At 39.8% G+C, this 24,686-nt stretch overlaps 1 protein-coding gene across 1 annotated transcript in view; it reads right to left on the bottom strand.

Annotated features, from left to right (window-relative positions):
* Window positions 1-3,929: 3,929 nt before the first annotated feature.
* Window positions 3,930-24,686, bottom strand: part of NKAIN2 (sodium/potassium transporting ATPase interacting 2) — a 284,013-nt gene continuing 263,256 nt past the window's right edge. Inside the window, exons 6-7 of the mRNA XM_005418461.2 lie at window positions 13,922-14,003; window positions 3,930-8,854 (exon numbers count right to left, since the gene is read on the bottom strand). Coding sequence (XP_005418518.2) covers window positions 8,845-8,854; window positions 13,922-14,003 — 92 coding nt within the window. The 3' untranslated portion in view covers window positions 3,930-8,844. The remainder of the gene's footprint in view (window positions 8,855-13,921; window positions 14,004-24,686) is intronic.

Below are 24,686 nucleotides of genomic sequence, written 5' to 3'. Positions count from 1 at the left end.
ATTCTGGGTTACAAGTAATATTTAACTGGTATTTATGAAGGGAAAAGAGGATATGTAGCAGATTCCTACTATCACATTGACCAAATAGCTATGCAAATGTCTTGATTTCTCCCCTAATGCTCATGTTTTGCAGAAAGCCTCCCAGGGTGTTAATACCCTGGGTGATATTCATTCACATGAAATGAAATACACAGAGGAGTGGGAATGATGGAATGATTTTACTGGCACAAATGTGGCAATGAGCAAGTTACATGGGTCAGCACAAAAGGAGTACAAATAAAATTTTTATATCAACAGATCATGTATTTCACAAACGCTGGGCATGAAAAGGGAAAAAAACAGTCTCAATTTTTGTAGAGCGTTTAAAAATTATTGAGGATGAGGGCTGTGGGTTTTTGTTTTTCAAGGATAGCAAATATTCAGGCATCTTAATCACAAAGTATGAGATCTTGAAATCTCATTGAAACAATCAGCCAGATTCCCACTGGCCTTAATGGAGCTGGGATTTCATCCAACCGGGCAACTATAGGAGACTCAAATAAGGGAAAAATAATAATCAATGCATTTTAGAAACTGATGTGGTTTTTTTTCTCTCTTAATGTGCAGACCTATTATTTTCACTCCAAAGGTTAATTCTGAGACTACCTCAGACCAAAAAGTAAGATTTTTGTATCCTTTTGAGATGCTAGGAGTATTTCCAATGGGGGAAAAAAATATAGCTTGAATGATAGGTGAATCACAGGATCAGAGATTGGCTGAGGCTGGAAGGTGCATCTGGTGACTGTTGGGCCCAACAACCCTGCTCATGCAGGGCCACCTACAGAACGCTGCCCAGGACCAAGTTCAGTCAAGATTTGACAGTCTCCAAGAATGGAGACCCCACAACCTCCCTGGGCAATCTGTGCCAGTGCTCGGTGACTGTGACAGTAAGAAAGAGTTTGCTGATGTTCAGAGGGAACATCCTGTGTTTCCGTGTATGTCACCCACTATCACTGAGAGGTGTCTGTCTCCATCTGTCTGTTACAGTAGGTTTAATGGGTAGGCTGGCGTTTTCTAAATCCACTGGAGAGGGCTGTCACATGATGCAGACTGCCAGGGCTCTTGTCACTGGGTCTGTGATCTTTCACTTTTCCTGAGAAGTTGTTCACCTAAAAGTGAAGTAAGAATTTGACCACTGCTGAAGATGCCTGAAAATCACACCCATGCTGCATGTATGCATGCAATGAATACGTTAATTAAAAAAAAAAACAACAAACAAAAAGCTGTTCAGTGTTCCTAAAAGTTTAAAATAAAAATATTTGCCCAAATGAGACTCAACACTTTCAAAGAACGGTTTCCTTTTGGTTTCAGTTCTTCATCTTTCACAGACCTCTGTTGTGCCCAGTGTCTGGTATTTTGAAATCTGTGACTTGTCCTAATTTGGCCATGTCTATGTATTGATTTTAAAGCACATACTGTGACAGTATTAAAACAGAAAATCATAGAATCATGGAATGATTTGAGTTTGAAGGGACCTTAAAGATCATCCAGTTCCAAAACCCCTGCCACGAATAGGGAGACTTTTCGAGAGACTGGATTGCTGCTACCTGCTGGGATGAACTAAGCAGCATGGAGCCTGTGTCCCCGTGTGTCTCTGCTGCTTGGCATTGTAAGTCAGGTAATAAAATAAATGCAATCTTTGCATTTCAGCTGTGGTTTGATGGTTGCCTGTGGTTTCCTGTATGTGCCAATTCGCTCACCATTCAACCTGGCCTTGAACACTTTCAGGAATGGGGAATCCATCACTTCTCCAGGCAACTTGTTCCAGTGCCTCACCATCCTCAAAGGAAAGTATTTTTCCTAATATCATACCTAAGTTTCCCTCTTTTAGTTTTAAAGCCATTCTCCCTTGTCCTATCACTTCTTGCCCTTGTAAAAACTTATCTAAACTTATAGAACACATTGTGAAACTGCTGACCTCCTTAAAACACTCTTGCATTGTTTTCCTGGATTTGAACTACAAAATATAAGGAAAAACCAAAGAGGGAACAGTTATTCTATTTACTGTCAAGAGTGTTCAAAATGTTTTTCCTAGTAAGTTTCTGTCTAAAGTTCAAGCAGGAGGTTACACTAGAAAAGAACTTACATCTTTGCCATGTTGAGCAGACACTAAAAGCAAAGATTAAATGGAAAACACATCTTTATATTAATTATAGATGGCTAGTGTTTCTCAGGACCTGAGGGAAATAAACAAAAGTTCTCAGCTCCTGAGAGTTTGGAGTGTACTGCATTAAATCAGTAAATGTAGACAATTTACATGCCTAACATGCCACATATCAGCATGAAAACATTTGTCAGAAACTGATGAATGAAACAAGAAGAATAATGAAGAAAAATGACAGTATACAAACCGTCCAGAGAGCAAAATAAACAATGTAAGTGTTTGGTAAATAAATCCCTGCAGAACTCTTAGAAATGAGTCACTGATTAATTGAATCAATCCATCAACCTTTTGTGATTACATCAATATGCAATCTCTTTGATGTTTGTTCTTCCATAGCTACTGTTTTAAATGCCTTTAAAATGTAAGATAAGATATAATATGTCCATGTGGAGCTACCATAAATTAATTGGATATCCTAGTAAGATATAACTGGCTGATTCTTTTGCTTAATTCTTATATGTAATGCTGTAAATAACCATATCACCTTGTCCTTTATCTGATTTTTTTTGGCACCCACTTCTTTGACTAACTGAAATTTAACAGCAGGGTGGGACTGTGAGATCATATTTTTCTTTTTTTTCCTAATTTAAATGTTCTCATTACCTTACTTTATTTATCACATAAACCCTTTGTAGAAAGGACTATCTTATTTACACTATTCATAGATTGCACCGTGTTTGTACATCCAGCAATTATCAGAAATAATAATTTTTTTGTACCAAATGCCTGCCTAGAAAATAAACACTTAGGACATTGAATGTCTTGAGAGGAAGGATAGGAAAAGCTAAGCAGAAAAGGTGAGAGACTGTGTGTGGTTATGTATCTCCACCATAAAATATAGCCACATAACAGGTGTGTGTATGTGTGCATGTGTGTGTGACTGAGTGAACTGAGCCAACATTTAGCACAAATGCACACAGATGCGTCAATATGGAGACTCCTATGCAAATTAAAGCAATTGCACATACTTCCATGCTCTCCTAGGAACAAAATATTCACCTGCATGCATAGAAATCAACTATCTAAATGTTTGCAAGGCAAAAAACCACAATCCTTAGAAAATTCTTGAAGAAAATGAAACGTGAATCTAATCCAGTAAATATGTTCACAAACATTTTTTATAAATTTCTTCTAATTTACCTGTGCCTTTTGTAGCTCTGGATATTTATGACTTTCTCTGTACTCAGTGAGCTATAGCTTTAGCAAATGGAATTATGATTCCTACCAGGGCTTTCTGTGCCTCTTGGCTTCTGTAATGCTGCCAACCTTTACATTTGGTTAAATGTCTCCCTGTCTGGGGCTTTTTGAGAATGTTCATAACTTTGCGCTTCCTCTTCTTGTTGTTTTGCACACATCCTCAGTGACACTTCTCCATGACTGCCATCGCAACCTTTATGTGAGTTGGAAACAATGGGTGTGACAAAGACCAGTATGTAATTTTGAGAGGGTATTTGGGGTTGTGTTCAGGAAGAGAGACAGTGAGAATGGCACAAGAAGATGGTGACAGAGAGAGAGAAATTAACTAGGTGTGAAATGTCTGTGTGGCAGAGGTGGAGGCTGTTGGAGAGCACACGCTGGATGTGAACATGCTTCTTCACCCTAAGCTCCCCATAACCTATTTCCCATCAGGACAAAGGCAAAGCTGGGAAAATGATAAGGTACCAGATGGCAATAAAGACACTTTTCCATTGGTGGATGGAGAAGCATGGCTTTTGTAGAGATTTAATTTTGGATCAGAGATGACCAAAAGCATTATTTATTTTTTAATTCTCATGTTTCATAGTGCTTCTATCGATCCAAAATAATAATCCCAAGGCAATTGGAAGTCCAAAGAGCTGTCTTCTACTCAACAGAGAGCAGAAAAATTGGTGGTTTTTATTGGATTTTTTATTAAAAAATGTCTTTCATGATCTTGGCAGGATTTTGGAAGACACTTGTAAAAGACATAATCTGTTTCAATTGGTTTCTGAGAGATAAAGGAAAATGTATTTTAAAAGACCTTTCTTTTGTGCATATGGAGAGAGATGTGCAACAAATGTATGTATGGTACTACTTAAAACTTCACATTTGGTACAGTATCTTCCTAAACCACTCATCTATGCCAAGGTCTCAACTTTAAATAGCTGTAATTGCTTCTCTTGTTGAAGGTCTGAACAGAGGGACTTGTCAGGACATGAGATCAACCAGAGATGATTTCTCCAATCCATGTCAGGAGATGAAGCATATTGGTGACTACAGGAGGAAAATCTCTTTTACTGATTCTGTGCTGTGCCACTTCTGTATGTGAATGAGTAATTGCAGTCTAAAGGGCAGTTTCTTTTATGCATTCTAATTGCATTTAATACTGCAGATAGCTTGAAGCAGACCAATTAGCTTAACAACTGCCTTCATCTTTCTCCAAGGAGCAGTGGACACAGTGCTGTCTGCAGTATTGCTGTATATTGGTTCTTCAACAACACCTGGCTTACCTTCAGTGTCTGCTGTCAATCCACATGTGCTGGGAAGAAGCCAGATTTGGAATAGCTAGGAAACAAACTCAAGAAGTCCATCACTTTCATCTTAGTTACTCATCAGTAGACAGTCAGCAAGCAAAACATACACATAGTCTATTAATGGGGCTTTTCATCCTCCTAGTATTTGCCTTTAAAAATAAAACAGAGGACTGGAAATTAAAATATTGCAAGGTGGAGTGATTCATGGAGTGTGGAGTTTTGCTTTGTCTACTATCAGTGTGCTCAAATGGAAGGTGAGCATGCAAGTGATGAAAGGCTTCAGACACTGAGTTAATGGCCATTCCTATCTGGAGACATCCAGCAATCAATACATAACTGTGCCAGACTTTGTCAAAATGCTGTGCAGCAGTGGAGTATTGTCAACAGTACTTAAATTAAGCAAGTGGAGCACAAACCATTTCTCCTTACCTGACTGAAAAGTATCACTTGCATTATTATGAAGATCTAAAAAATCCTAACGAAAGAACTCTCTTTATAAGGAGTCATCCTAAGAGAGCATGACCGAGTAGCTCAAAATGTATATAATTCTGCTCCACCTTTATTAAATGACCTCAGGCAAACTGTCAGTATATGTGAGCTCTATAAACATTTTGCCTAAGACAGGATTCCATAATTTCAGTGTAGGGACAATAAATAGCATATAAAAGAATACGAATGCAGAGGAAATATCCATGTTACACAGCTCCTTCTTAACAAGTATTATTTTTGCAATACTTAACACTGTTGGCAACTCTATACCTATCATGAGCTTAAAATTCCTGATGAGTGGGCAAAACCAGCCCTGTTTTCTAAGTAAAGAGTCTGTTGCAGTCAACCTTGTAAAAGAAACCTTTTAGTGTCAGTGATAATGAAAATACCTGGTACATATGACAGCGTTAAAATGGTGTCATGACCCGGCAATTTCTATTCAGTGCTGTCACATCCATGCACTGCACAGATCAGGATTGTCATCATGTAAATGTAATAGGATTCTTTATCCTGCATTGTTGCTCAGCTAGGAAGAGTAATTCTGAGTTTTCTGTAAGTTCTGAATAGCAGCAGGGGGCCATGAATAGCTTGGAAACCTATATTTTTCCATTTATTTTTTTTAAATGCAAATTACACTAGTAAGTCAAAAAAATCACTTTTGTTAAAAATACATTCAGAATTAACAAATGCCAAAAAGAAAAGAAAAAAGACACATTTGGATTGTATCTCTTGCCTTCTGAATATTTTAGTTTATAACAAAAGCCCAGCCTAGAAAAATAACATTCTTTACTGGATTTTGAGGAGGATACAGCTGTACAAATCAAAAATGCCATCCAGATATTCTCATATTACTGTGCTCTAAACTGCTTCCAGAAGAGATCTGTCCACTAATCATTTAGTTGAGTAGTCAAGAGTCCTAACTTTTTTAATGGTGGTGCTCTAACTGCAACTTAAGCAAGGTTATGAATACCAACTTCATATAGGTATGTATGTGTGTATACATATATATATATATATATATATATACTGTGTGTATTTGAGTGTGTGTATCTACTCTATATGCAATATATGAATACACATTTATATTGCAATCCATAGTAGTTAGATGTGCTTCCTATTTCTTAAGCATTTTACAAACATTAACAATTCAGACCTCACAAAAAGCCTGTGAGGCACATAATATTCCCGTATTATGGATGGGAAGACTAAGACACAGAGAAATTAAGGCCAAAATTTTCTAATTTAAAATCAGGCCTATAAGCTACATGTAGACACTTCATTAAATTGTCTGACTTCTAAAATTGCTAACTACCAGGAGCCGCTGTTCCATGGGAAATCACTGAAAGGTATGAAAAATTATCTTCTGAAAATTGGATTGCTGCTTAGGTGCCTAAACTGGTTTATTTTCATGTTAAAAAATGATTTTTATAGAAATATCATTTTGATTAACTGGTATACAGGGAAAGATAAAATAACCTGTTATGACATTTTCATCCCATTTAAACCTCTTCATTGTGTTTAATACTGTACATCTGCTATATTTAATACTACAGAAAAGTAGAAACTTTTTTACTTTTGCAAGTTATGGGAAATTTCAGCCTGTTACTTGGAAGTTGCATGGGGTTTCTAGGAGGTGAAAAACATCTCTACCCAGTAGGAGCTCATATTTTCAGGTACTCAAGTATGAAAATTTAAATTTGAGATCCAAATCAGCAATGAATGCTTTACAGGATCAGGCCTAGGGGACATTCATGTTTCCTGCATGAAATTCCCAGCAGTATCTGAGAGGGGAACCCTTGGTCCACTGCATCAGAATCTTCCTGGGTGATGCAGCCCCCAAAAATAGTTAGTCCTGTGTATTTTATATACATAGACATACACACACCTTCACACACTTACATATATATATATCTATCTATATCTATATAAATCTCACTGAATCAATGTAGGTATAGTTCCTGAACATCTCCCATATCTTGTTTTCACTGGTGAATGCCTGTTCCTCTGTCATTGTCCAGAGCTGCTGCTTGTGACACTGTACATCCATGCAGACACAGCAAAGGGCACTGGCTTGTACAGCGATGGGTGAGTGGTGTGAGGCCTCTGGAGCAAGGGTTTGGCCAGCAGGGAAAACGGAGTTGCTCAGGGGTGCCTTGAGCATTTCCAAGTGCTGATGTTCCCTCTTGCCCTCAAAAGCTATGTGGTCACCTCAGATGTGGTACGTGCGTGCGTTTGTCTATGCAAGGTCTGAGCAAAGAAACAATGACAATCCAAGTTTCTGAAAAACCTGAGCAAAATATTGGGTTTTCCTAGTGAAAGCCATCTACGTTCTTCAAAATACAGATCAGATGTAGAATAAAACATATGTTCCTAGGAGTTCAGAGTATTTCATATACACATTGACCTACTAGCAATATTCCCAAAGGCATCTTGTTGCCAACTACGTAACAGCACGGAGGTTTTTTTTCAGCCACAATAATACAGGAAGATAAAATACACGTTCTAACACACAACAGATCCCCCAAATATACCACAAAAAGGTCTTCAGTATTTCTTCAACTCAACTAGTCCCTCCCTGCCCTCTCCAACCAAAATCAAGAAATAAAATATGTGGATCCCTTATGGTGCAATTAGAAAAAAAAAGCTCACTTACAGAGAATTTTTAGTTGAAATCAGATACAAAAGAGTAAACATAGCTAGTACATATTCAGTTGGCCTTTGTTCGTAGAAATCTGCAGATGTCTCTGTAGTTAGTAAAAGATGTTTAGAGATAGCTATAAAAGCACCTACAGTGCGATAAATAAAACCAGCGGGATTAAGAAGCACTGTTTCTGCTGCTTATTTCCAGTAGGTTCAATTATTAGTTTCTGTTACCCCTTTCCCCACCCATCCTGACCCCCAAAAGGTCTCAGTTATTTCTTTATTTATTTTTCTTTTTAATCATTATAAACTATTTCTTGACCACTGTGGAGCCCCAAAAGTAAAGCACTTATCAGACAGCTGGCAGTTTTCTACTTGGTTGCTCTGGAGCCATGGAGCAACAGAGCCTTATTCCCTGACATGAAAACAAAGCAAAACCAAACAGAAGAAAACCACTGACTTAGAAATTGTTCAGAATTAACAGCAGCATGTTAACTTCAGAAAGCTTGCACGTAGTTTCTCTAATGTGCAACGCAGTTGGGTTAAGGCAAGTATGAACTGTACAGCCTTCAGGGCAAACAATGCGCTGTCTATTGACTTCTGCTGCAAGGTCATCCTGGTATTTTAGTGTTGTGTTGACTGAGGAGACTCAACACAGCCCGGAGTGTGGAGGAGGCTCCCGCAGCACTGAGTGGGCTGGGTTCATGTCTTAATCCAGATGGGCCGTGCTGGCGGTGGCCAGGGGCAAAAAGGGACAAAAGGTGGCACCAATGCCTCTGTTGTGTCCCTCTGGTGCTGAGAGGCAGGAGGTTCAAGGAGGGGTTTTGGGGCATCTCCTTTAGTACCTGTTAGAAAGAGAGGCTGCAGGTCTCTGTTGTTTACTGTCTCGCTGTTCAATCAGCTTTTATACAATATTTTTAGCACAAAAATTGAATTTCTTTACTCTTTGAAGAACCAGGAGGCCATCCTGAAAGAGATTTTTGAACAGGTCCTCTAGCCCACCTTGAATAGTCCCCATGTTTACTTTGACCTAGAAGAAAGACAGAGAAAGAGCAACACTTATAATCCAGCATATACTTTTCTGATCCCTGCCCTGCTGCTCTGGTGCCCTTTTGCAAGCAAGTGTAATCCACAAACCAGTTCAGATACACGTGGGATGAAGAGGACAGAAAGACAAAGTGTTTACTCAAGTAACTGCCTGGCTCTCTCTGGAACATTGTTAGAGACGTCAGCACAAGTTTTCTAAACAATCTTAGGCAGGAGTTATATTTAATTATAATCTTAACTGTATGTCCGTGGGTCAACTGGAATATGACCTGATTTATATAATCCATCAGATACGTAGCTGTCTTTGTAAAACCAAGAAGTGACACAGTGTGAGGACAGAAGGGTTGGATTGCAGGCGCAGGGGAAAGCCCCCCACTGCTCAATCACAAAGCAGAGACCCTGTGCAAGTGCCACAGCCTGGCCACTTTAACAGTATTGTCCCAAACCCATGTTTTATAACTAAAGCTTTCAGTCTAAAATGGACAAGATGTTTTTTGTTGATAGTGAAAGCTTAGGTGGTAGGTTATTTAAATGTGTCTGAATCCCAAAACGTGAGGTGATAATTACACAGAAGATTTGTACAGCATGAACTTGTGGGGTGTCATGGTGGTTACACTCAAGGTGCTAGTTTTAGTGTCTTTCTTTTTGTGTTTCATTCATACTTTGAGTGAATGGTGAAGTAAGTAGCACTTTCAGTTTGTGCAATTATCTAGACAAATGCCTATATGTGTGTGCGTGTGCACAGCCGTACAGATACTGCAAATATTCTTAGGCTTCACAATAGGAGGAAAGCATGCTTCACTTCAGGGCTGCACTGCTTTTGAGCAATTTCTCCAGTGCATTAGGCATCAACATCAGACATGCATGGGGTTTTTTTGCTTCACTTCTTCTTTTCTCGAACAAAGTTCAGTGTGAAGAACATAAAGAAAGATTTCTCTCCCCTCCCTCCTTCCTACTGTTTTTAGAACAGTAATCATGCAGTGCAGTCTTGTTCCACAACTATCACTGTTTTTTTTTCATGTGCAGCAGAATCAGTGTCAGGGAGTGTTTAGTCACCTTCCTCCGTCACCTCCCATGAGGAGAATTTTGTCTTGACAATTGATTTCCGCCATCTTATTGTGTCCTTCTCCCATGGTCTGGAAATGAGCACTGGCATCTCCGGCACAGAATGCCAGGAAGCTGCTTTTGAGTACATCAGCTGTGGCCACACTGCAAGGAGGTACATGAGCATCCCGTTCTGTTCAAAAAGCGTATTCGTTTTGAAGGGACTGTCTAGGCTTCTTGGCTTGTACAGCATAGAGCACACTGTTGGCACTTAAATAATAAAAAAATCCCATTTATAACAGGTAGAGAAATGTCACCATAAGAATTCTTCCCCAAAGCATAGTTTTAAATTGCATATATTTTTCACTTTAAAAAGTAAACTGATTTAAATTAAATGTTAAATTGGAAGAGGTGATAAGGAAAACTGTGATTGGAATTTAAAGCCTAAAACATAGAGAAAAAAACTTCAGTGTGAGTTTGAATCTAATAATTCTAGACTGTTAAAGGTAACAGTAGCCAGAGATAGTCACTTCCATTAACTACCTAAATATAATATTTCTTTTTCAGCAACCAAGATTTTTCTTTTCCTTAGATATCCTGTTCATTTAAGGTAGTTTTTCATAACTGATGAAACACCACACAAAGCAACTATGTGTATTTAAACTGAATTAGAATGTTCTTAAAAGTAGAGCTTGATTGATGAAAATCACAAATAAAAAGTAATAAATCTTTAGATTAAATAGTCCTGATGACAGAATAGAAATGTAAATATGATAAGCCTGAATAAATCAATATAATTTGCCCATGTAAGTTGGTGAGTTGGTGTAGGTTCAATATAACCTCCACATTAACAAAATGAAGTCCTAACTTTAGCACACAGGAAGAAACTGGTTACAAAACAGTATGTCTTAACAGTTAGCAATTAGTAAACCCAGCATTCCTTCAGAATAATAGTTAAATAGTGCATGTATAAAGGAGTTAAAATTGATTTCAATCACTTGGATGAGAAACTGTCTGACTTCCAAAGATATAAGTTTCTGTTGATGGATTTCTGTCATTGCAATCCACTAAATCAATTCACATCAGCAAGCAGTGGATAGTGACTGAGACTTAACACAACATTCTGTATGTCTTTAAGATTTGTACTAGTTCTGTATATGAATCAATCTGGTAAATATGTAGGGGGGTTCTCTGTTCTGTATTACTGACCTATGTGTTGAAATTTGTATTTTGAAAGGATCTGAACAACCATTAGAAGCTGATATTGTTTTGGTGAGCTTTTCAAAGAGGAGGCCATATGCTCTCCTTCCATTTTGCAGCATGCCCAGCACACCACAGCACAGAGAACAAACTGCTGTTGTGCCTCTGCATATAGTTAGCAATCAGATGATTTAAAGGCACCTGTCTCTTGTGCAATTTCTCTAATAAATCCAGAGCTCTGTAAGAGATGTGCCCAGTGTGAGTCTGAATAGGACAGAATGCAGTGGCAGCAAAAAGTGATCTCTGTATTTTCTTGATCTTCTCCCAGAATTAGATGGGATGATAATATATCTTCCATATATTATGCTTAATATAACTTCTGTTACCTATGAATCCAAAGACATTTTGTAGCAATGGATAAAATTATGGAAATAGGAGATGAATACAGATATATGGATATATATGGGTATAGTTGTATCCTGGATGGGCATGATTAGGGCTTGGAAAGTGGTGAGAGCATGGCAAGGGACTCTGTAAAGTAGAAGGTTTCTCCTCTCCTCTCCTCTCCTCTCCTCTCCTCTCCTCTCCTCTCCTCTCCCTGTTTTGTTTTTTTCTTTCTTTCCTTGAATACTGTGAAGGTTTACATTTGTGATATTTGGGGGATTACGTTTCTCCTCTCCTCTCCTCTCCTCTCCTCTCCTCTCCTCTCCCTGTTGTGTTTTTTTCTTTCTTTCCTTGAATACTGTGAAGGTTTACATTGGTGATATTTGGGGAATTAGCTCCATAGGGAACCAAATCTTTCCTCCCAACAAATAAAGCTTTAAAATACCAAATATTTTAAAGGCCTGCTGTTATCATATCAGCATGTTTTGATTTCTAATACATAATATTGCTGTAAATAGTGCTACAAGCAGATCAAACTTTGACTTGATTAACCTGACATTAGAATTTGTCACTCCACTACCTAATGGACTGCCTACATTTACAGAGCAACTGCAATGTGAATACATATGCATGTGTTACTAGTGTGCCTCAGCTGTAAATAAAGAAAGGTATTCCTGAATGCCATAAAAGCTTCTTAAGGACAGATTGTAGCAATCCTAGAAAGCCCTGTCAAACACTATACAGTCAGAGGGAAACATGAAGTGTCTTTATTTGACTGTGGCTGGTACATGGCAATACTTTTGCGAGTTGATTGAACAAAATGCCCACTCATATTCTGATTTCTGTCCCTTGATTAAGACAGCTAAATCACCTATACTCCAGTGAGCATGCAGCATTGGAATAAGAGAAAACAGTTCACATGGATTAATCATCTATCTCTTCATCTAAGCTACAGGCTTAAAATGATTGCCTTCTTTTTTTTTTTTTTTGTTCACAGGTCTAGCTTTCTTTCCAGTCAGTATGAAGATGCATAGTAAATGCAATCTGCTGTTCTGGAAGAAACACCAAGAGCATAAAGAGAATGGGGTAATAGCTAGAGGGCTCCATATGTTGATGACAAGGTGTGGTATACTGAGAAAGAGATAGGATTAGAATTGTTCTAAGTACCTATGTACCTCATCTAATACTATGAAGGAAATAACATTTTCTAAATGCGCAGCACTGTGCCAAAAGTGCAGGTGAAAAATATTTACTTGAGCACAGACAGATGGGAAGCTGAAGCTGAGACGACATTGGAGATATGCACCATTGTAATTTGAGATTATTAAAAAGCTCCTAGCAAAGCTCCTGAAGGGCCCAGTTCCAAACACCAACAGAGAACAGATTGTACCACTGATAAAGGAGTAAAAGCAAGATTCCATTCAAAAATAAACTAATCCATTAGTAGACTTGCTTCCACTAACCCGAAGAAATGAAATAGCATTCAGAGGTGAGTGGAATTGTGTGTTGGGATGGCTACTGTTTGCTTGAAATTAGTTCTTTTCCACAAAAGAAATGTTCAGATGAGAAACAAAGGAAAAAACGTAACTGTTGCCCCTTTATGAGTTGTGTGGTGCTGTGCTTTTAGTGTGTAGGGCATTGATGACAAATAAAAAATATTTCCAAAGGCTGCAGCAGTGAGGTAAGATTTATCTGGGCAGTCAGGACTGTTCTGCATTTCAGTTGATATCAGTACAAGAAATATTTGGAGACGATTGTTCCTGGGCTGGTCTGTGGTTGCGCATCAGCTCTAGTGTGAATATACTCCAGCTGTGTGTATGAGCTGAGATTTGTTTATTCATTTAACTCCCCAACATATCAGACTGCACTCTAAGATGGAGTTGTCACTCAATGGTTAGGTAAAATACTGTCTTCTACTCAAACTAGTTTTAAAAGCCATATGTTGTTACATTTGTTTCGGCTTTTTTAAATGTGGAAACTGGAAATGAGGTACAGAGGTGCCTTGGTGAACAGATGCTCTGGTGAGACAAATGCTAAATGCATGCACTAAATTAGCAAGTTGCTGAACTTTTGATAAAGCTTCATACAAATCCAATTTTTTTCACAGCCAAAGTTTGTCACATATGATTAGTGTTTTCTTCTACACCAAATTGTCACTATCTCTGAATGGAACCTGCTGGAATGAAAATAGGGAAAAATCAGGTGAGAGTTGGATGCTGTTTGAGCAACATGATATCCTGCCCTAAGAAATCATTTTAATTCAACAGAAGAGTAATGTTGGTTCCTAAGTGTAGCTTGAATTCAGTCCATCAAAAAAGGCTTCTGACTATTCTGAATTTTTAAGTCATGCCATCTTTCAGCTTAATGATCCTTTAATATCAGGCTGCCACTCTGCTGAATATCCTAGAAGTTAAGTACTTACATATACATGGGCTGAAGCTGTAAATGAGATGTCTTCTGTGGACCTTGATAGCCATAAGAGTCAAATCCACCTATGAAATCAACTGAAAGGGGAGAAATTGCTTTCATTAGCAACATCTTTTCAGAACTGATAGTCATTATCATTCAAGAACCACCCAGTACACAGATTATTTTTGACAGGTCCTCTAATAATCTGTTAATATTAGATCAGCTAATTGGGAAGATACAGAAAAACAGTAAAAAAGCAAAGAAAGGCAAAGTACCCTTTTTTCCTTTACTTTTAAAATCCATTCAATTTTAAACCCACATAAAAACAGTAAAGCATTTATAAGAACCATCTTTCCACCAGAAATAACCACACATCTCTCTTTTTCAAGTAAACCACCTCACTAATACAAAACAACATGCTATTTAGACATTACAACTGCTGAAAACCATATATTTATTGGCATGAATGCATTGCTTCTGACTGTGATTACTCTGGCGGTCTTGCTGTCATACCATGGCTCAGCAGAGGATGTAGAGGAGGGAGTACATTGATCCAACTCTGTCTGAGAGACAGAAGTTTCTCTGATTCCCTGTTTTGACATTTGGGTTGAAATGCATGAACAGAGAGTTGGAACAATTTATCTGAGCTTCAGAGATGAAACTTCACAGATGTAAGGAAACCTGCATTTCTCTCAAGATGCTGAAGGTCGGCAAGAAGGTTGTGGGGTGGGAGTTATTTATTAATTCACACAATTGCCAGCTCCTCATGGCCTTCTCATGTTTCTTTTAAACAATTTCCAGGAAAATTCAATCTCATCTGAGCCCAAGACCCCTATATCTCTGCTAAAACACTTTCTTTGCACAGGGAAAAGGGTGCCATTTTCTACCTTTGTCCCAGGAGATTCAACTATTGGCTTATAGGGGTTATTTTGGGGCAGTTCTCATCCCTGAAATATTGTCTCTTACATCACAGATCTGAATTGGACTTGACTTTGATAGAAAAGGGCCAAAGAGTTCAGGTATGGAAGTGCATTTTTCACATGTCTGGTCACTGCTACTGACAGACTGACTCTGTGTACATTAAAAGCAGAAAGAAAAGAAGAAAAAGAAAGAAAAAGGCTATTTGATAGACAACAACTTCTTGTAGATCTAAAATGCAGTTACAGTAACAAACAACAAAAAAAGTAAATTTACATGGTTTGAGAACTTCCACAGTGGTTGGACTCCTTAATACTTGCATTTATAAAGTTGTTTTAATACTAAGGTACCCCCCAATTTGTGCCACACTTAGTCATACTTATCAATACAGTTTCAGCCATTCCAGACATTTACCAAAAAATCAAATTCTTGTAGGCCTCCTTTTACCACTTACTCTGCAAGCAAAGAGCTACCAAAACCACTGGACTGCCTGGGTATAGTATGTCTCCATTGCAACTGCACACATGTTAAATCTGTCATAAAGTCATTATTTGCTGGCAAGAATGGCCCCTGCAGAAATAATTTAGCCAATTCTGTGCCCTGTAGCAGCATTATGTGTATTCTTATCCCAGAAAGATGTGTTACTAAATTAATCCCTGACATCTCTAATGAAGGAGGTTCTATAGCCTCTCCGTGTTGCTTTTCCCTGTGCCTAATTTCCTAATGTCTAATGTAAATGTAATTTCCTGCAAATTAACTGCTTATCTATATTTTGGCCTTTTCTCCTTATGGATGTGAAGAAAAATGAGCCATTTTTTTCTCTTATAACTGTTTTTAAACCATTAAAAAAAGTATTTCATGCCATTCATTGTTTTCAGGTTTAAGCAAACCTAGTTATTTCAAATTTTTTTCACAGCTCATGTTGTCCAAGCCTCTCCATTTTGAAGCCTGAAGATCCTTCCTCAGTTTACTTATGTTTCTCTTACAGTGGGGTGCACAAATCATGTCTAACCGGCACAACTGCCATACAGTCTTTTGTTGATTACCTGAAATAATTCAGTAGGTTTTGGGGTTTTGTATGTTTGGTTGGGTTTTTTTCTTGGTTTTGTTGTTCTTGTTTTGTGTCATTTTGGTTTGGTTTCCAATTTCTTTTTTCAACAGCATCACACAAATGCTTAATAATCAGCTCTTTATTTTTTGTTTTGACACTAACTGTAGCCTAGCCTAGTCTATATTTTATTTGAAGATGATTGATTCTTTTCCACAGGAGTTCTTTTGCACTTGTGTGTACTGAATTTCATCTTCTTGATTTCAAGCTACTTCTCAAGATTATTTTGACTTCTAATCCTACATTCACAAGTGCTTGTACTCTTCCCAGTCTAATTTAATCTTAAAATTTTTACACACATTCTCTCTTCTATCCTCATTATTGTTAATAAAAATAATGAAGAGAATTATTTCCCTAGCTGAGGTTCCAGTGGGATCCCATCTGAAATGTCCCATCTGCTTTATAACTACATTTCAAATAGAATTTTAAACAGTTCTGCACTCCACCTCTGCTGACTGCATCAGGACAGTACTTTTTTGAATGTCTTACAAACCTTTTATAATGTAAAAATCTTGCTAAAATCAAGACAAATGCTATTGTTGCATTCCACTTAATCAATGTCTGTAACCATCAGAATGCCTTTATCAAAATGTTTTCATGTCTTTGGGAATGTACTAAGTTTACAGGCAGAAAATGAAGGATATTGTTTAGTGAAGTGCTAGGCTGGAAGGAAAACCCCCCCTCTATTCAAATACAAAGAAAAAAGAATGGACGTATGTTTTGCTGCAGGTATGGTTTGCTGTTTGCTTGCCCAATGTTCTTTTCATTTTGTTACTCTTGATCCCTGACAACACAAGTCAGAAAATGCCTATGTTGGATCAAGTGCCTCACTCTTGTCAACTCATGTCACTTTAGGGATATTGCTTATACTCATATGTCCAGCTTTGCATTTCTTCTATACTTTCCTAGAACATTTTATTTCAAGCAACCTGTAAAACATTATTAGTAGGCTGCAGGCATAGACACTGCTTTGCAGATGTGGGGCAAAATCTTGTCTTCAGGGCTGTTTTCAGAAAGCTAAACCAATGTGTTAAAAAAAAGATTTCTTTGAGAAAAATGATTTTGTGTGAGCATGAGAGAAAGATGCGTGCTGAATACCTCTTCGTGCATGGTGGCTTTGCCCTGCTGTACAGAGCAGGCACAGAGTGTTAGTAAGCCAGATTGCCAAGTTACAAACAAAGCAAGGTCGAGGAGACATTTCTGTGTTCAGCTCACTGTAGAAGCTCCCATGTGTGTAACCAAATGATGGCAGGGCAGCGAGTATGACCATGACCTCACTGGAGACATACAATGGCTTCTTGCAGGCAACAACAAGCTTTGCAAGGTAGGTGAAGGGAGGTAATAGAAAGTAAACTGCAGCACAAAAGGATTTCATCAATTTGTTTGCAGCAAGGTTTCTTCATGGCAGCTGCTTCTCAGCAGTGCAAACCCCGTGGTGTCCAGACTGTGCTAAAAGCTCCCTGTGGACTCTGAGCTGGTTTCTTAAAGCATGCAGCAGGCTGCCTTTTCTGCAGGCATTTTATCCTGGCTGTGCCTGAAAGGTCACTAAAATGTCATACAACTGATACATTCCTGGCAGCCATAACATCAGATGAATAAAACAAGGCTCATTAGCTGAATCAGTACAGAGGTGTCCATCCTTAGCCTCATATATCAAACTCTTTTTTTGACTACTCTATCATACATTCATCTTACATGTCACTGATATCACAAGGGGCTCATGTGGTGTTTCACTTTAGTAAAAGCACACATGAACTTAAAAACATAATACAATTTCTGTTGTGGTGGGTTGACCCTGGATGAGCACCAGTTGTCCACCAAAGCCACTCTGCTGCTCCCCTCCTCAGCTGAATAGGAGAGAGGAAATGTAACAAAAGGTTCATGGGTCCAGATAGAGACAGGGAGAGATCACTCAGCAATTACCATCACAGGCAAGATAGCCCTGAATTATTACCAAAGAAGAGCAATATAATGAGAAATAGAGACAAATATTAAACCTTCTTCCCAGGTTTAACTCCTGATTCTCTGCCTTCTCCACCCCAGTGACATCAGGGAACGAGGAATGGGGGTTGTGCTTAGTTCATCACAAGTCTCTCTGCTGCTCCTTCCTCCTCAGGGCGAGATCTCCTTATATGCTTCCTGTGCTCCAATGTGGGGTCCCTCCTATGGGAGAGAGTCCTCCATGAACTTCTCCAATGTGAATTCTTCCCATGGGCTATAATTCTTCATGAACTGCTCCAATGGGTCCCTTCCTTGGGACGCAGTCCTTCAGGAACAGCCTGCTCCAGCGGGTGTCCCCTCAGGGTCACAAGTCCTGCCAGCAAACCTGCTCTGGTGTGGGCTCCTCTATCCATGGGGCCACAGATCCTTACAGGGGCCTGATCCAGCACAGGCTTCCCACAGGGTCACAGCCTCCTTTGGGCACCCACCTGCTCTGCCCTGGGGTCCTCCATGGGCTGTGGTGGATCTCTGCTCCCCCATGGACCTCCCTGGGCTGCAGGGTTGTTGCTCTCACTCCCATTCCACTCTTCAACTGGAGTTATTGTGCAGATTTTTTCCCCTTTTTTAATCTGTTATCCCACAGGCACCACCCCTGTCACTGACAGGCCAGCAGTGGGTCCACCTTGGAGCTGTCTGGCACTGGCTCTATCAGAAGCCACAGGAGAAACTTCTAGTAGCTCTTCACAGAACACACCCCTGTAGCCCCCTCAAAACCTGGCCATGCAAATCCACCTTTGAAGTATTGTGCGCTGAAATTTTTATTTTCCTAGGTGGACTTGAATAGGATAATAGCAGTACTACTTATCTGAAATATACTTTATAAAAAATTCAGATTATTTTCTTCTTTTGCTTGTGTTAAGGGTCTTGTCAGACATATGACTGTTACAAGTGTAACAGAAGACATATGGCTCAAAGTAGGGACATATTTTCTATCAATAATTACCCACAGGAATGTGAAGTTTCAACCTCTGCTCATGGTCGAAGTCCCCACTGTTTCTGCTGTACCTCAGGACAGGATGAGAGACATAAATGGGTTTCTCATTTTCCATTTCTGGAAGTCTACAGTATGTAGAAGGACCACTAAAATGTGATGCAGAAAAAAGACCCCAGTGCTTGGCATTACAGTGGTCCTGAAATATATTCATGCGTCTACTAAAATAATATAAAAAAACCCTAGAATTACCCATGATAAAGATGATACCTTTTAAAACAAAGAGTTAATGACCATGGAGGTACATGTGCATGCCATGACTGGATGTATTTCCTATGTGGTATAGCAGAGAGACAGCGTGTTGTGCCTATATCCTACATCTGACCTGTGAGGTCTTAAATTTATCTGCAATCTCTCCAGAGCCAAAGACTTGGCTCCCTGGACTCAGGTTTCTGAAGTGCTGCAATTGAGCTTCACTGCCACAGCAAGGCACATCGCTGCAGGTGTAGCTGGAAGGAAGGAGAGATGGCAAACAAACTACAGCTAATAACATTACTGAGAGCAGTGCTGGTTCAGGATTGAGTACGTGAGGCAAGAGAGAGCTGTGCATAAATAGCGGAAGCTAAAAACTGGCCAAACTGAGAAAAAAAAATGGAGGGAAGTAAAATTAAGTTTCATTTTAATAGTTTGGAAATGACATATGGGGCAAAAATATAAAAAACATATGGGGACACCTTTGCTCTTGCAGTTTTGCCAGTATCCTGCTACCCAGCTCTCAGTTTGGTGAAGACACTTCCAAACAATTCAGTGCTGCTGCCTTTTTATGCTGTGAGCATGGTCTGGTGGCTGTTCCACAAAATAGCACACAGGAGGAGATTTGCTTGAATGTGATCTCCATAAAGTTTGTTTACAGTGATAATCAAACATTATTGGTCTTTGTGCTGAGTGCACAGTGATTTAGGCTCTCAAACCACAGTAGAGCCAAACACCAGGGAAACATGGGGAAGGAAACATCTGCCAGCACATGAGGCTGTGCCCTTTCTGCTGTCACAGGAGGATTCAGAAATGGCATAAGGACTTGGACATGAGGTCCAGTTCTTGTGGTGCAATGAGCAGCATTTCTGCCAAGCAGTCAGTAATGAAGGGCCTGTGAGTGCTCTCAGCTCAGCCATTTGCAAGGTGAATATAAAATCTCAGATTTTGAAACTGTAACCTCATGGCATTTGTGAGCTCTACAGTGGCCACTGGAGCTGCAAAGGGAAGCCCTTACACAAATTTTGATGGAGTTTCTCAGCTCAGATTTGCTCCACTGCCACTTTTTTCATGCTGTTTACTTGTATAATAATAAAAATTATTCAGTAATTTTTTGTTTCACAGGGCCTTGTCCTCCAAGTTTTTCTCCTCTTATCATGCTTCTTGTTGGTGTAAGGCAGCATCTTCTTCTGTCTCTGTTTCTGCTGATCCCCTGGCTGAGTCTTTTATCAACTCTTCTGAGATAAGATGTAGGAGTGCGGAGATACTAATAAAGTGTGAAGTCTAATAAACATGATCTGGTGTTTCTGCCCTCACAGAAATACAGGCAGGGATCTCTGCCTTTAATTAGGGAGCAATATCTGCAGGTATGCAGATATTGCTTTCCAGGTGAATCCAGCTCATGGTTGTACCCAGCAGAAAATACCAAGATGAATGGTACTGTGGGTCCAGAAATTAGATGAGTCACAATTTCTATCAGATTTGCAGGTGGAGAAGGCGTCTGGTCGGTAGCAGATTCTTGGACCATGACATTGAGGAAGACCATGCTCTGGAGCAAGGCCTCTGCCAGGCAGGGCTGGCCAACAGTGGGAACCATGTTGAGAGGGTGGGAACCAAGGTCCTTGCTGAGCAGAAAGGAGCCAGGATGAAAGTAGTCAGGAATAACCAAGCAAAGGCTCAGAGGCATGAGCCCAAGGTGGGTGAAGGCAGAAACTGGGACCAGGGATAAGGCAGGCAGGAATAAGGACCAAAGGGCAGAAACAGCTGGAGCATAGCTGCAGCAATGAGAAGTACTGGCCTGAAATGGCCAGCACTGTCTTTTGTACCTGACAAATACAGCAAGCCACCCATCAGCCTGTACACCTGCAAATAGGGTTGCTGCCTGACCTTTGCAAGGCTTTGCAAGGATTGTCTCCAAACTTGCAGTGGGGCTTGTCTGATGCTTAGTAAAGAAAGAATCAGTTAAAGACCTGCACTCAGCTAAGAGAGCAAGAGAACAATAATAAGCCAAGAGAACAATAATAGTCTGAACAATACGTTATTTTTCTAAACTGGATAGACCTGAGCATTGCTGGATAACAGCCATTTGTGTTCAAATTTTCATCCCTAAGTGCTGAGCAAAAAAATATAGCCCTGCAATATAGATTTTGACTGACAAATCATTCTAAGAATTAAATGTGTGGTAGACTGAATTATTGTAGAAGTTATCAAATGAGTCATTAGGAAAAATTGTTCTTAGCCAGATCACTGCTAGGGGCGAGCAATAAAGAGAAGAAAAAGAAAAAAAGAAGGAAAAAGAAAATGCCTGGAGCAGTGGCCTCCAAGTGTGACTGCCACACTAATAAATTAGAAAAAGAGTCATTAGTAGGTGCAACAAAGGGGAGAATTAAGGCCCAAATCTATGAAAGTTAACAATCCAATGCTAATGAAGACCTATCTCGATATTTGAAAGGAAGAGCAATAAGGAAAACTTTAACAGGAGTCATGCTGATAAAAATAATTTAGTACAAAGCTATGTTCATGGCATGTAGGAAACTGCAAGGAGCTCACACTGACTGTCTCGGCAGGAAGGACACTAAGGCTGTGGGCAGGTGTCCTTTGCAGGGCCACTGGAAATAATTAATTAGTCTGGTCCACCCACAGCAGCTCATCTCCATTCCTCTCAAAGACCCTGCTATCTGTCAACCTGGAGTGATCTTGGATGGCCGGGACCTGTTGTTCACCCACTAATCTTGGCTGAAACCCTAAGAAGGCAGCCAGCTGCCCTCAAAGGGTGGGACACCAGGGTGAGGAAGGGGGCCAGCAGCCCCACATGGCCACTTGCAGGCTGTTCCTCTTCAGAATCCAAGCTGCCTCTCCTCTACCTCAGGGGATGAAGGATCGTTGGTGGGTGTCCTTTCAAAGACAGCCCTCCATGTTCAGTGCAAAGCAGTGGGAAAGGACTGATGTTGAATTGGAGTCTTTCACCAGCACCAGAACAAAACATGCCTGAAAGTATTTCGTAACGTAAGCAATTTTCAGCTTGTGGAGAGTTTCAGATTTTGCTAATTTTTTCCTGATTTTGAATATGAGCTTTGTCTATTTTTCAATGTCAAAACATTTCCATGTCTAGGAAGATCACACCCTATTCAGCTGCATCAACAACCTGAGTGTTGCTTCGAATGATCTGTAGCCTTTCTTATCAGAAGCATCACTAGTTACTACCTAATTTCTGCCACTGGCTTGACACAACTGCCTGGAACATTATTTCATGGTATGAATGCCTTTGTGTTCCTCTCCTGAAATTAATAATTAATTATGAGTAATATTTTCCCAATGGTTTGGTATGAAATGTATCTTTCTTCAAAAACACAGACATTAGCAGTTCATTCACTATTGGCATGTGCAGATCTTTTCCAACACTTCTGCTATGCCATTCCTGGTTAGGTAAAAATTGTGTGATCTATAATTAAAAAAAAATTATGTAAGGTAAGTATATTTCCCTGGCTGTTACAATGTAATGATTTTATTAAGCAGTATTGCATTGTGATGAGCTGCTGGAATGGAAATGTTACTTCCTTCAAGCTTTATGTTATGTTATTTAGACATTTTTTAAATTGGGGTTGACAGTCCCCACAGGAGGTGGTGATGGATGCAGGGGGAATGGCAGGGAAGACAAGAGAGGGAGAAAAGAAATCATCAGAGATGAAGCCAGCAATGCCACCATTTTCTCTTGTGTGATTTTATTTATATATATGTTTCATACCACAACCCTGTCTCCTAGGGATTCCTTGAACATCAACTTCATTAGTTACAAAGGCAGCAATCCATAACCAATTTTCTTTTCATGTCAAGCTTGTTCATGTATAAACCCAGCCCTTTTGTTGGAAACATTTGCAATTAATCCCACAAACAAAGAAAATGCAAATCATACAGTCTACCCTAAGCAGCCCTTCTGACTCAAGGCCCTGACCACCATCTATTATACACTAAAATGAATTGAAATTCCCACTTTGAGTCTAACCTAATTTCCTAGTGATAATAGGCATGGATTCCCAGAAGCATTCTATGCATCTAGATAGTAACATCCTAATTTCCCTTCCTGGTAAATGTTTTAAATAAGACTTTAGCACCAAAGGAAATTAACCTTTAAATTAATTGTAATTATAAAATGCCATCACTGATTTTGTCTTCAGACTAATTACTTGCCATTATTTAAACAAACTGTACCTCCTCAGAGCTTTTAAGTTTGTTTCTTTCTGCAGTGCTGTGCCAAATGATCACAGAGCAGGCTGTGTAATGTCTGCCAAGCCCTGTGACACCTTGGACTGCTCAGCTCCATTTGCATCTCAAATGCAGCCGGTTTCACTTGTCATCTCTTCCTGCCATAGACTTGCTCCCCTGTGCTTCAGCCTGCACGCTGCAGCTCAGACGTTTTCAGCCTGTGCCTCAGAAGCAGCGAGCACACACACCTTATGGGACAAAGATTGCCTGTGCTCTGCGCCGAGGGGAACGAGACGCTCAACACCAGCCTTCTGCTCCATGAGGAGCCCCCTCCCAGACAGGACATGACTGGAAATAACAACACAGGAACCAGCTACTGATATGTGCAAAAGATTGATGTTGTACAGGCATGTCAGGGAATTTCCTAAATGTTCCTGGTGGCATCATGGCTCTCCAAGGCAGCTGTCCTTAGGATGACAAACGTGAAGTAGCACCTTGGGATTTCAAAGGCTTCTCTCCCTCCACACTTCTATCAGCATCCTGACAGCCAAAGGCATCCCATTTTCCTCCCTCTGGTTTACTTAGATCATGTAGCAGTCACCACACTAAATGAAACAAGTAAATGGAAAGAGCTTCTAATTGAGCTGCAGGCTGTAAATTGAAGAGCACAGCTGAGGAAAAACAAGCTGAAGCTTCAAAATTGTAGTGTATTCCTTGCATTCCCATTCACAGTGACCTGTTCAACAGTTTGGAGAACAACTGTGTTTTAAATATTGGCTTTTATTTGTTCCTATTATTATTTGTTGCTGTGCTGTCTCTGCGGGCTGTCTAGGCTGTCCCTAGCACCAGCCAAACAAGTCAGGCCAGTGATTCCCCCGGTCATGAGAGCGGTGTCTACCACAGATAGGGCAGGTTGCTCTTTGGGGTTGCATCCCTGCCTCCCCTGACTGTGGCGGAAATCTTGGTTGTTAATTTAAGCTGCAGGCCTACTTACATGTGGCTGTAAGAGGGTGAGATGAACGCCACCTGTGACAGCACGGAAAAGGTGAAGATGGGATCCCTGGTGTTTTCCAGAGAAAGACTCAGGACACACTACACAAGTGGTAGGTGCAAAACAAAGTGTATTGCTGAGGTATCAGATCTCCTTTTCTCAGGAGGCTGTTTTATAAAACATTTCTTGGTTCAAACATAGTTGGACATTTTCAGAAAGAAAAGACCACTATGGGAAACTAAATACAGCTAGACCTCTTGCGGTTAAGGAAGTCCATGAACAGCAAATTGCCGTAAAGAATTTCTGGGAACCACAAACTTGGGATGGGAAACAAAGAAGCAGAACTAATACTCTAATGTTTGCTACCAGTTTCT

This window comes from Geospiza fortis, unplaced genomic scaffold (assembly GCF_000277835.1).
Source record: "Geospiza fortis unplaced genomic scaffold, GeoFor_1.0 scaffold98, whole genome shotgun sequence".
NCBI classification, from domain to species: Eukaryota; Metazoa; Chordata; class Aves; order Passeriformes; family Thraupidae; genus Geospiza; species Geospiza fortis.
Note: the sequence above shows the minus strand (reverse complement) of the source record. Positions and strands in the feature narration are given on the sequence as shown.